Consider the following 12486-nt stretch of genomic DNA (forward strand, 5'->3'; position numbering starts at 1 on the left):
TTCAAGCTCATTAATTTCATGGCCCAGTGACCTTTGAGCAGATCAATCTTTCCTTCAGAGTCACAGCTTTCTTTAGTTACCATATTGAAAATCGATACTATGTACTTTGGGTCAAGATAAAGTTTTAAAACGTGGTGCTCACGAAATGTTTTCTCATCAGAACGGAAGAAGGGCTGTCATTTTCTACCCGGCACAGAGGCACGAGAAGCTAGGGATGCGTCCACCCCTGGTTTCAGAAAGAAAGGCTGCGGATCTCAGGGTTTCCTTTGTCTGGCTGCGATCACACACATATTGCTAATGGCCCGAGGCACTCGTGCATTTCAGGGAGCTCTCCAGCCTCCTCTCCAACTAATTCCTTCCAGAGCCTCTGTTCAAGTGTGACTCATCACTTTACAAAGCCACCGCCTCCCTGCTCTCCTCCTGCCAAATGTGGAGGGCATGTCTTTCCCATTGGATTCCTGCCATTTCTCTCATACATTTGACGTAATCCTCTTTCCCATTGTTTTTGTGCATCAGATTGTGCAAAACTGCAGGAAAAAAGGTAGAGCAGAACCTAAAAACCTGCAAAATGATAATGCTGAGATGGCTTCCATTGTCCTAGGGTATTCTTTGGCCGTGAAAATCTCTACCAGTTTGGATAGGGACTTTTAGTTTAGTTCTGTTTATTTGTGTGTTTGTTTTTGGTGAGAGAGTGGGATCTTATAAGACTTCATATGATTTAGGAAAATAGACATAAACAATGTAATTAGACATGCTGAAAAAGTAAAAAAATTTTAAAAATCAAAAACAATTGAACGCTTTTAGTTAAATTTACCATCAGAGCAGACACTAGAACTTATTAGAGATTTCGTGGCAACAGAAATAGTCGTCACATCCTGCCTCTGTCTGGACTTTCATCCGTTAATTATCTCCTCTCTTTTCAGTACTGTCAACCTTTTCCTTTCCACTGGCATCTTTCCCTTAGCCTATAAACACGCTCCAGTCTCTCCCATCTTAGGAATAAATACTTCCTCAACCCTGCCTCCACTCTAGCTAATGCACCTTCTCCTTTAAAAAATTTTTTTAATAGCTCGGCTTCTAGAACAAGCAATCTACATGAACTGTCTCTACTTCTTAATATTTAGTTCTTTCCCTTATTGATTACAATCCCTCCATCCCCACATTATTGTTATTACAAAGTGAGCCTCTATGTTGCTAATTCCAATTTTTATTAGTCAGTACTCTTGGATACAAGTGACTGAAAACTTAATTCAAGCTGGGTTAAACCAAAACAACAGTTATTTTTTATTCCTGTGGTTATTATTATTCTTTAGCTGCTTTACCTAAAAAAGTTCATAGTTAGAGCTAGCTAAAAAGTACAGCTGAACCAGGACTTACTGTCACTTTTCTGGCTCTGCCTCCTTCTATCTTGGCTTTACTTTTTGGATAGTTCATGCTTCATGGTGGCAAAAGATGACAAGGATCTCTAGACTCACATTCTCAGTGCTCTAAATCTAACAGAAAAAGACAGTTTGTTTGACCACATCTTCCATATAATTCTCAGAGTTAACTTTGGTGGACTCAGAATGAGTCACAGACCCACTGCTAAACCAAGCAGTCCAGGGGCTGCAACATTCTGATTGATAGGGTCTATGTTATAGGTATTCTTTGGAATCAAGCATGGCTGTGAATTTCAGCTCTAACAGTGTTTGTTAGTAGTACTAAGAGAACTATGCCTACTATGTCATATACTTTACAGTTAACATCTGTTCTTTATAATAATGATACAAGTTGAGTGTTAAAGGTTATGAAGATAGATGTTCGAAGAACTTAATTGGTCCAACTCTTAAAATTAAAGAAGATCTAGTATCTGAACTCAAGTTTTTTTAGTTTCAAAATGGTACTCTTCTCAATGCGTCAGGCTGAGATACTATATCTAAAGCACTCATCACAGAGCCAGCCCACATAGTTTAACTAACGTTAGTTCTTTTTCCTTTCTCTGCACATGCAGTTCTGATCATGTCATAACTCTTTTTCTTTCAAGTGTACATCATTGTATTTCGAAAACAGTATGGAGAGTCCTCAGAAAATCAAAACTAGAACTACCATATGATCCAGCAATTCCACTTCTTGGTATTTATCCAAAGAACGTGAAAACATTAATTTGAAAAGATGTATGCACCCCTATGTTTATTGTAGTATTATTCACCATAGCCAAAACTTGGAAACCACCTAAGTGCCCATCAATAGATGAATGGATAAAGAAGTGGTATATATACACAAGGAAATACTACTCAGCCATAAAAAAGATGAAATCTTGCCATTTGCAACAACAGGGATGGACCTTGAGGGTATTACGCTAAGTGAAATAAATCAGATGGAGAAATACAAATACCACATGATTTCACCCATGTCCTAACTCTTGAATATTTTGTCTTGAAGTCCCCTCTATAGCCTGGGCCCCACCCACTTTAAATTTTTTCATCTCTCACCATTCTTCCCCAGGTCATTCTGAACCATCTATTCTTCCTTCAACATACAGATTTCCTGTACTTGTCTGAAATTTTGAATATAAAATGTATTCATTCTGTCTGGTTCCCTCTTCCCATGGCAAATTTTCATTTTCCACGTTTAACCTCAAGTGTTTACTTTCTTTTGCGTTCCTCTGCAGTTCATACATACCTCTGTTATAAAAATTATTTTATTCTGTTGGAGTGGTTCCTATATGTTCTCCCCATTATGTTGTGAAATCTCCAAGTCAAGACCACGGCTCAGGTCATTTTCTTTTCATATCCCCAGCGACACAGTGCAGGGGATAAATGTTTGTTGCATGAATAAAGGTACATACAAAAAATGAATTCCTTTTTCCCAAATTGGCCCAAACTCCCATTCCCAGCATAAACCCTGTTAGATACAAACAACAACAAGAAAAAGTGACAGAAAGAGAGAGAAAAAAAAATATGAAGAAAAGAAACACGACCAAAAGACACCCTGCCATATAGAGGAACTACAGAAAAAATCTAATCTTTTATATAAATAAATAGTCATTGATCCACATCTATCATGATAAGAAAGTATAGCATTTTGGCTACCTGCCTTCTAGTCTTGGTGGACAAACGAAAAAGTCTTGATAGCCCCTTTTGCTTCCACCCAGTGGATGTTGATACGACTTCCTTAGATAATCTTCATTTGTGCTCATTGCTCCATCTCTATTGCTGTAGTTACTGCTTTAGTCCAGATCTTCATCGTTGCCTGGATTATTGCAAGGGTCTCTCTCCTCCTTCCTTCTGCGTGGACCTTCCTGAAAACTCCCTTCTACGTGACTGCGAGAATGATATTATTAAAATAAAAAGAAATCCTTCTGTAGGATTCTATTCTCTTCAGCACAAACTCCATACTTCTACAATGATAAAGTTATTCAAAGCTGCCTTAGTCTACCCCTTTGGTGCCTTCTCTTTTTGATACCCACATTCACATTTTATATTCCAGCCACACCCAAACTATTTATAACATCCTGCATGCACCTATCATTTCAAGTCTCTACTTTTCTTGTGCTGCTGCCTTTATCTGGAACACTCTTCTCACTTTGTCCGCTTGGCAAGTACAAGCTCGTAATCATCACAACCATCATGTTATCTGTGAAGACTTGTCAGATCCCCTTACATATAACTAACCACTCCTTTCCTTTTCTCTAGAGGTACACTCTTTTATCAAAAAGCCTATGACGCTTTATTTCTTCTATGTATTTATTCTATCTTTCCCACTAGATGGTAAACCTCTTGATAGCAGGAACTGTGTCTTATTCATCTTATGTTCCCTGGCACCTAGCCCAGTGCCCAGAATATAAATATTTGGTAGTTGGGCTGAAAAGAAGGAGCAAAGATAAGACAGAAATACAGGAAGAATTAAATCTACTTTCACTTTTCTTTCAGGCCTCTGAGATACAAATCCCTAGAGAGAAACATCTCTGGAAGAATAACGGAGGGAAGTCTTGTCTATATCAAAATTTGTTTCTCCAACAATAGCATTTGTTGCCATATAGTGAAATATATTTTTGCCTGGATTACTTGGTCTTGAGTATTCACTTGCAAAATTTTAATTTTCCCAGGAATAGCCTTTCCTTTAGCTGGTTTTAAATCCCGTTGCTAATTGCTGGGGAATAAAATCCAAGCAGCTTACGTTCTTATTCTGTGTACTATCGAAAAATGAATTTGAATAAATGAATTATTTATATGTATTTTTTCCCCCAATAGTTGACTTGGTTCTTAACGAGAAACAAGTACAAACATATCAAAAATATTTTCTGTCTTAAAGTAGATACTATTTATTTTACTATTTCTTCAATTTGTGTTTTGTTCCTGCATTTATCAGGTGCTCATTAAATGAACCTCCTGTCTTTCTTAGCTTTTCTTCTCTCTTCCTTCCTTCTCTTCAAAACTTCTTAAACAACTAGTTTAACAAATACTTTCAGCTTCTGCCTACCAAGTATAACTATCAGTATATCTTTTGCTACTCTATTCTACTGAAATTGCACCAGCAAACTCATCAAAGACATTTAATAATGCTTATTATTGAAAAATCACTTTTGTGGAAAAGTTACAAAATTCTTGCTAATGACCCTCAAGTCAGCAACTTGCATGGCTTTTTTCTTCTTCCTTTTCTTTTATCTCTTTATTGTATTTGACATTATTGAATTCTTCTTCTTTTTTTCTAGAAAATCTTTTTCTCTTTTAGGATCTGTGATGCTACTTTCCTGGTTGACGAATGACTGTCGAAGGTTGTTAGTTGGGGAGATGCCTGTGAGGACTGATTCTATTCCTCCTGGCCTGAAGAATTTAATTTGACCATTGATGCTAAAGAGTCCCAGGAAGAGGAAGGATCGGGTCAATTCCTACAGATGGTTTCACAAGGAAGTAGAGCCCTCTACTCAGATACTGAACTCTAGAGTATTGAAATAGATGTTTGAGGACAGAGAACCACAGTACGTACTGAACAAAAACTTTATTCTTTCTTTTACTCTGCTTTACTCTCTCTTTTATTTATTTATTTATTTTTTGATGAGAGATCATGAGGAAACCATATAAACTCATTGGGTCTCATTTGAAAAGTGGACTTAATATATATTCAATAAATTGAATGAATGATAGCTTATGTTATATATATACATATATATATATATTTTTTTTGCTGAAGAAGATTCACCCTGAGCTAACATTTATGCCAATCTTCCTCTATCTTGTATATGGGATGCCATCACAGCATGGCTGCTGACAAGTGGTGCAGGTCTGTGCCTGGGATCCAAACCTGGGCCGCCGAAGCAGAGCGTGCCAAATTTAACCACCAGGCCATGGGGCTGGCCCCTATGTTATATTATTTTTAAAAATGTGATGCTCCTTAGAAGAAATTTAAGTTAGTTTTATATACTTCTCTATATTTTTAAAAGAAAACCCTCTGCAACAAAGCATATATATTACGTGTATCTAAACACATATATAAATGCATAAATTATTATTTATGGACCAATGATGGTCATCAAAACACATATTTAAAAACTAAGTTTCTGAATTAATTTTCAAAGTGATCAATCAAATGATATGTGATGTCTATATTATACACACACAGACAAATGTTTATGTATGCCAAAATTATCTTAGAATAGTTTTAAAATATAACATCCAAAATATATCAAATATTATAGCTACTAAAAATGTTATTGAGCGTACATAAAAGATTCAAAGTAGAAAATGATAAATACTTATCTTGCGAGTGCTCCTAACCACTTCTGATTTGGTGCTGCTGGATTCAAATCGATTTTTGCTCAAATAAACTCTTAAAACTTAAAAAAAAAAATTTTTTTTTGTTCAAATTGCTAATATATATTCAATTCAATTTTCTAAACTTCAAAAATAATGTTTCTCATTCCTTGGTTTTCTCACTACTGAAACATTGGAGAAATATTATGAAATAATTTGTTAAACAGACTATTTGATATTCTGAAAAGTGAAAAAGCCAGTTAAACTGAATTTAAGCATTCTGAAACCTTATTTATGTTAAACTGATTTACCACGGAGGCTGTATGCGTTCTCATCTCTCAGATCTCCTCCAGCAAAGCAAATCCTTTGATTTAAGCCTGATAGTTGTAAATGTAGCTGTAATATTTCTTTTAAAAGTGCTTCCAAATGTTGTTCATCTTAAAATTTACTTTTCTTGTAGTTTGGCTTCAAATGCTAACAAAAGAGATTGCTTTACCCTGGAAGCTCTTGGCTTGAAACTTCACTTAGCGTTGAGTACAAATAAGTAATTGTGTGTTCAATTTTACACTCTCGAAGAAAAAGTAGAGGCAGGAAGAATTATCTATGTGAAATTAGAGCTAAATTTCACTTTGAAACATTGCTAGTTTCCTGTGAAAATCCACTGCTAAAACAGTAACAGCAGCACACAGATCCACACATTAATATGAATATCCACCAAAATGAATATTCACTGACAGAACACATTCCCAATTTAGTTTTAAAGGAACCATGGGGAACACTTTATAGGCTCGTGAGTGAAGGCAATAGATAGGGTAGTTCATTATTTTCGAGCAGGTAGCACATAATCTGAAATTGCAGTGTTTTCATGATTTCAGCAAAGACAAAGTATGCCCTATGTGTATCTCATGGTGACTTGGAGTGAAGCCAAAGTACACAGTACTGGAGTTCTGAGGGTTAAATCATCATATACTATCAACCTGAACAACACAGTGATTCAAGTCATTTACCCTGAAAGCAACTTAGAAACTCAAGTAAAGCTGGTTAGAACAAGTCCATCACTGTTTTTAGGAAAGTAAAAATGTGGGAATTTAGTTTTTCAGAGGGACTCTGAAGTATACATGTAAACAAGTGCAGTGTCTAAATATTAAAAATAAGCTTATTTAATAATAGGCCATTTAGATCATTTAGAAGTAGGTTTTCTGCCATGTATTTAAAATACTTATATCTAACTTAGTAAAAAGCAACATAACAAGCCATCCAAGTTAGTCAGTCCTTAACTCCAAAGTAAGCTGAATGCTAAAAACATAATTTAGTATTTTAAAAATACTTTAGAAATTTGAATTTATATTTAAATATAAGTCAGTCTTGCTCAGAAAGTCTAAGAAGTCTTGGTTTAATCACTATTTTTTTAAGTCAGTTAACAAGGAGCAACTGGAACAAACTACAAATGGCTGATGGTACTCAAATAAATGCACCTATTAAAAATACATGTACCCATCACTCTGAGGGATTTTGTTATTCATCAGTGAAAACTCTTTTTAACAACTACATTTGATTCCCCACAATCATTCATACTCACAAACATCCAAACCAAAAGTGGACAAAAATTTTCATCCTGTATTAAGTGATATTATAAAGACCTGGGCATGATAATGAAGTGAGAAACATTTACTGGCATACCAGGGTGGGATAAAAATAGTCATAACCTTTGACAACAAAAAGCTTAGTCAACTCATAGCGAGAGTTGTTTTCTGCATTAAAGATGAAATCAACATTACCTTAAAAATCATTATAAAATGCTGCAACCTAAAATGGTATTTATCTTGAAATTTATAAAATAGAAAGGATTCCTGGTGAGAAGGATTTAATCCTTTTCAAATGCATAATGGTATAATATTTGAAACTTCAGGCACGTTGAAATACTCAAATCTGTTTAGTTGTTAAAACGGCACTTCTGAAGGAGCTAAATGTTAAAAATATTTGTGGAAATCAGTTGAAATTTATGGTACTTAACTAGTTTAAACTAATTAGCCATTAGGTAATATCCATTTCCATTTATCTTATTTCTTCGGGAAAAAAGACCTACATCGTAATAAAAAACTAGAAGGATGATTACACAACTTATATCATTTCCTTCAAAACCACCTATTAGTCCACAGGGCCATAACCCTGGGCTTTGCCTTTTGATAAGTAACATGGTAATTATCATAGGCTTTTTGTGTGATAACATCTGAGAAGCAATGAGAAGAAAATTTTTTCTTTATGCTGCTTGAACTGCAAAATAGATATAGAAACAGGCTTCATTACTACAATAATGTGATGCAAATAGAGCACAATGATCCAAATTGCTACAGAATTTGGACTACAAAGACATTTATGTTTAGTTCCTGTGCCTTTTGGCAATTATGCTTTAAGTACTGATACAATATTTCGATCTTATTATATTTTCTAAAATAATAACTATATGTATATAGAAAATTGTTTAAAGCCACACTTCACAGTTCTCAAAAATGGGAAAAATGTAAAGCTAATTTACTGGAATATAATCAAGGGCCCTATAATTTAAAGCAATAGGTATTATCCTTCTACATTTGCCTTTGTTGATGACTAGCTGTGAACCTGGAAAAGTTGTTAAGTGAACCATTTAACTGCCAGCTTCTTTAATTTAACTTCATAAAATAAGTGATGTAAAGATAATTCAGAAATATATATTTAGTATATTAAGATTCTCATAAGAAATAGACTCTATAAAATGCTGTAGAAATCAAGGATAAGAAAATGGTTACTCTATTTGGATAAGGATATGTTGACTATAGAAATACATCCCAAAAGACGAAGTATGTATTTCAATCAAATAGAATATATTTTCAGAGAAATATGGAAGAAGGTTTAAGGTTTTGATACTGGTATCATGCCTGAATTTTCTCTAATGGTATTTGGTACAGATAAAGAATACACAGGAATAAATGCTTAGACTCTGAAAACTAAAAACCTATTGCTGAGTGAAACTAAAGAAGACCTAAATAATTAAAGAGATATGTACCTAGTTCATAGGTCAGAAGGACTGATATTATTAAGAGGTCAGTTCTCCTCAAAGTGATCTATAATTCCATGCAATCATATCAAAATGTCAACGGATATTTCTTTTATTTTTTGCTAGGATTTGACAAACGTGATAAAACTCACATAGAAATATAAAGGACATAGAATAGCTAAAACAACTTCAAAAAGAACATAATTGGAGAGCTCACACTATCTGATTTCAAAATTTCTTATAAAGCTATGGCAATCTAAGACAACATAGCATTAGCATCAAGAGTGACAAATATATCAATGGAGCAGAATGAACTGTCCAGAAATAGACTCATGCTTATATAAACAAATGGGTTTTGACAAAGATGCAAAGATAATTCAATGCAGAAAGCATAGGCTTTTCAACAAATGGTATTCAAACATTTGGAAATCCATATGCAAGAAAACGAACTTAGATCCATACCTAGTACCATATAAAAAATTAACTCAAAATGGATCATAGACTTAAATGTAAAACTTAAAATTATAAGAGTTCTAGAAGAAAATAAAAGAGAAAATCTTTGTGACTTTGGATATTCAAAGGTACCAAAGCATGATCCATAAAAGAAAAAATTGATAAATTGAACTTAAAATTAGGAACTTCTGTTCTTCAAAAGACACTTTTAGGATAGCAAAAGGACAAGCCATCCTGGTAGAAAATATATGCAAAACATATATCTCATAAAGGATTTATATAAGGTGCTCTCAAAACTGAATTAAAAATTAAAAAATACAAAAATAGGCTAAAGATTTGAACATACACTTCACCGAAAAAGAAATAATGAATGGCATGGTAGGCTGAGTAATGGCTTCCCAAAATTTATTTATGTCCTAATCTCTGGAACTCGTGAGTGTTACCTATTTGGCCAAAAAAAAAAAAAAAAAAGACTTTGTAGATGTGAGTAAATTAAGGATTTTGAGGTGGGGAGATTATTCTGGATTACCTGGGTGGACCCTAAATGCAATCATATGTCCTTATAAGACGAAAGCAGATGAAGCTTTGACCATAGAAGAGAAGAAACCATGTGACAGAAGCAAAGGGAAGCAGAGTCAGATACAGATTTTATGCTACCGGCTTTGAAGATAGAGGAAGGGGCCATAGGAAGAATTTCAAGGAATGCAGCTCTAGATGCTGGAAAGGGTAAGGAACTGGATTCTCCTCCTCCAGTTTCTGCTAATACTTTGATTTTGGCTTAAAATGACTGATTTCAGACATCTAGCCTCCAGAACTGTGAGAGAATAACTTTCTGTTGTGTCAAGCCAGCAAGTTTGTGACAACTTATTACAACAGCCATAGGAAACTAATACAGATGATGTAAAACCACATGAAAAGATGCTCAACATCATTAGTCATGAGGGAAATAAATAATAAACCAAGCATACCAAGTGTTAGTGAGAATGTGAAGGAAGTAGAACTCATACACCGATGGTGGGAATGTAAAATGATATAATCACTTTGGAAAATAGTTTAGCAGATTCTTAAAAAGTTCATAAATGTGCACCATAGGATCCGGTCATCCCAATTTGAGGTATTTACTCAAGAGAAAGGAAAGTAGAGCTGGAGGGAGTCAAGATGGCGGCGTAGGCAGACTCTGAACTCACCACCTCCCGTGGACACAGCCAATTTACAACTACTCGTGGAAAAATTACCCCTGAGACAGAACTGAAAACTGGATAAGAGGAACTCCTGCAACAACGGACAATCCTAACTGGGGTGGAAGAGGCAGAGACTCCCTTCTGGAGAGGAAAAACGCCGCCTTCACAAGCCGCCAGCTTCACGGCCGCCGGGAGCAGCGCACAGGTACGCAGCCTCCCTGGAGGCGCGGGGTCCTGAGCCGGGGAGCGCCCCCGCTGTGGGCATTTTGTGGACCCAGCACAATCGACACCTGTGGCATAATATCTGACTTTGCCTGCTACTAAAGCATTGGGGAGCACCCCCAGAAAACCCGGTTCACAAAGAAACTAAAACTGGCTCTTAAAGGGCCCACGCACAAACTCACCCGTTCCAGAAAGCATCCTAAAATCACCAGAAAGAAAGGTGCACAGTGCTTCGGTGACAAGAGACTCACCTAATAGGCCCTGAGTGCATCTCGGTGAGGGGTGGGACCTCTACAGGGACTGGGACATTGGCGGCGGCCATTGTTGTGGCCTGGTGTGAGCGTGCTGACACAGACGCCATTGGAGTTTTCCCTGAGACCTGCTAGCCCAGGGTCTGCTCCACCCGCTAGAGCACCGATTTAATCCAGCTCAGCCATGGCAGGCAGCCCACCCTAGAGACTGGCCCCACCCAACAACAAGCCCTCAGGCAATGTGTGGGCCTGCATAGATTGGTGACTGGATTCTCTGCAGCCTGGCAACTGAGCTGACTTGAGCGGGCCGGGTGTGCATAAGGAGCGGGTGGAGAGTGTGGGGTGGTGGCGGAGTGTGTGGGGCTCCCGCCGTGCAGAGACTGGGTCCACTTGGGGAGGTCGGGCCGCTCACACGGGGCAGGACTGTGTTGACTGTGTGTGTGGACCTGTGGGCAACAGGGCTTGTCAGCTGCAGAAGACTTGTGCTTCTCAAAGACCCACATAGGGACTTTGCCCCACCTTCCAAAGCCTGAAACAATTGGGTGCTCCTGTGCCTGAGGGCAGCCCCACCTAGCTGCAATCCTCTGAGAGCTGACAAGAGACCTAATAGGCTAGAGGTTTACAGCAATTCTAAGGCCCTGAGCCTAACAACCTGTCACACTGGGGGCCTACTCACTTAAAAGAAATACTGCAACACAAATGTGCTACTAGAACTTGCAGCCAACTGTGCTGGGGCTCCCCACACCTGATAAAGAGACTTAAGGGCCCACAACAACTACAAGCAGCTGAGCATTACAACAGCTGGCCAGGAGCATAACTCAGCCTCCCTGGGCACCTATAGGGAGAGCTAACAGGCCACAATAGAAGGACACACGTAGCCCACATAGGGGCCACCCCTGGAACATTGAGAACTGAGGGAAGCACACTGGAAGCCTCCTAAGGCATCACTTACATAAGGTCACCTATCCAAGAGCAGGAGACGTAGCTGACCTACCTAGTACATAGACACAAGCACAGGGAAAGAGGCAAAATGAGGAGGCAAAAGAATACATTCCAAGTAAGGGAACAGGACAAAACCCCAGAAAAGGAACTAAGTGAAACAGAAATGAGCAACCTACCTGACAGAGAGTTCAAACTAAGAGTGTTAAGGATGCTCACTGATCTGGGGAGAAGAATAGATGAACTCAGTGAGAATGTCAACAAAGAAATGGAAGATATAAAAAAGAACCAATCAGAAATGAAGAATACAATACTGGAAATGAAAAACTCATTAGAGGGACTCAAAAGCAGAGTAGAGGATACAGAAGAACGGATCAGTGAGCTGGAAGAAAGACTAGAAGAAATTACCCAAGGTGAACAGGTAAAAGAGAAAAGAATTAAAAAGAGTGAGGACAGTCTAAGGGACCTCTGGGACAACATCAAGCGTACTAACATCCGTGTTATAGGTGTCCCGGAAGGAGAAGAGCGAGACAAGGGGTCAGAGAAGCTATTTCAAGAAATAACAGATGAAAACTTCCCTAACCTAAGGAAGGAAACAGACATCCAGGTACAGGAGGCACAGAGAGCCCCAAACAAGATAAACCCAAAGAGGCCCACACCAAGACACATCATAA

General features: G+C 37.4%; 1 protein-coding gene across 1 annotated transcript in view; it reads right to left on the minus strand.

Annotated features, from left to right (window-relative positions):
• SLCO1C1 (solute carrier organic anion transporter family member 1C1) overlaps nucleotides 1-10993 on the minus strand; it is a 510734-nt gene extending 499741 nt beyond the window's left edge. The window contains exon 1 of the mRNA XM_087442695.1: nucleotides 10874-10993. Coding sequence (XP_087298821.1) covers nucleotides 10874-10983 — 110 coding nt within the window. The 5' untranslated portion in view covers nucleotides 10984-10993. The remainder of the gene's footprint in view (nucleotides 1-10873) is intronic.
• Between the last annotated feature and the right edge of the window lie 1493 nt (nucleotides 10994-12486).

The sequence above is a fragment of the Ceratotherium simum genome, chromosome 17 (genome assembly GCF_057802395.1).
Source record: "Ceratotherium simum simum isolate JZ-2026a chromosome 17, ASM5780239v1, whole genome shotgun sequence".
NCBI classification, from domain to species: Eukaryota; Metazoa; Chordata; class Mammalia; order Perissodactyla; family Rhinocerotidae; genus Ceratotherium; species Ceratotherium simum.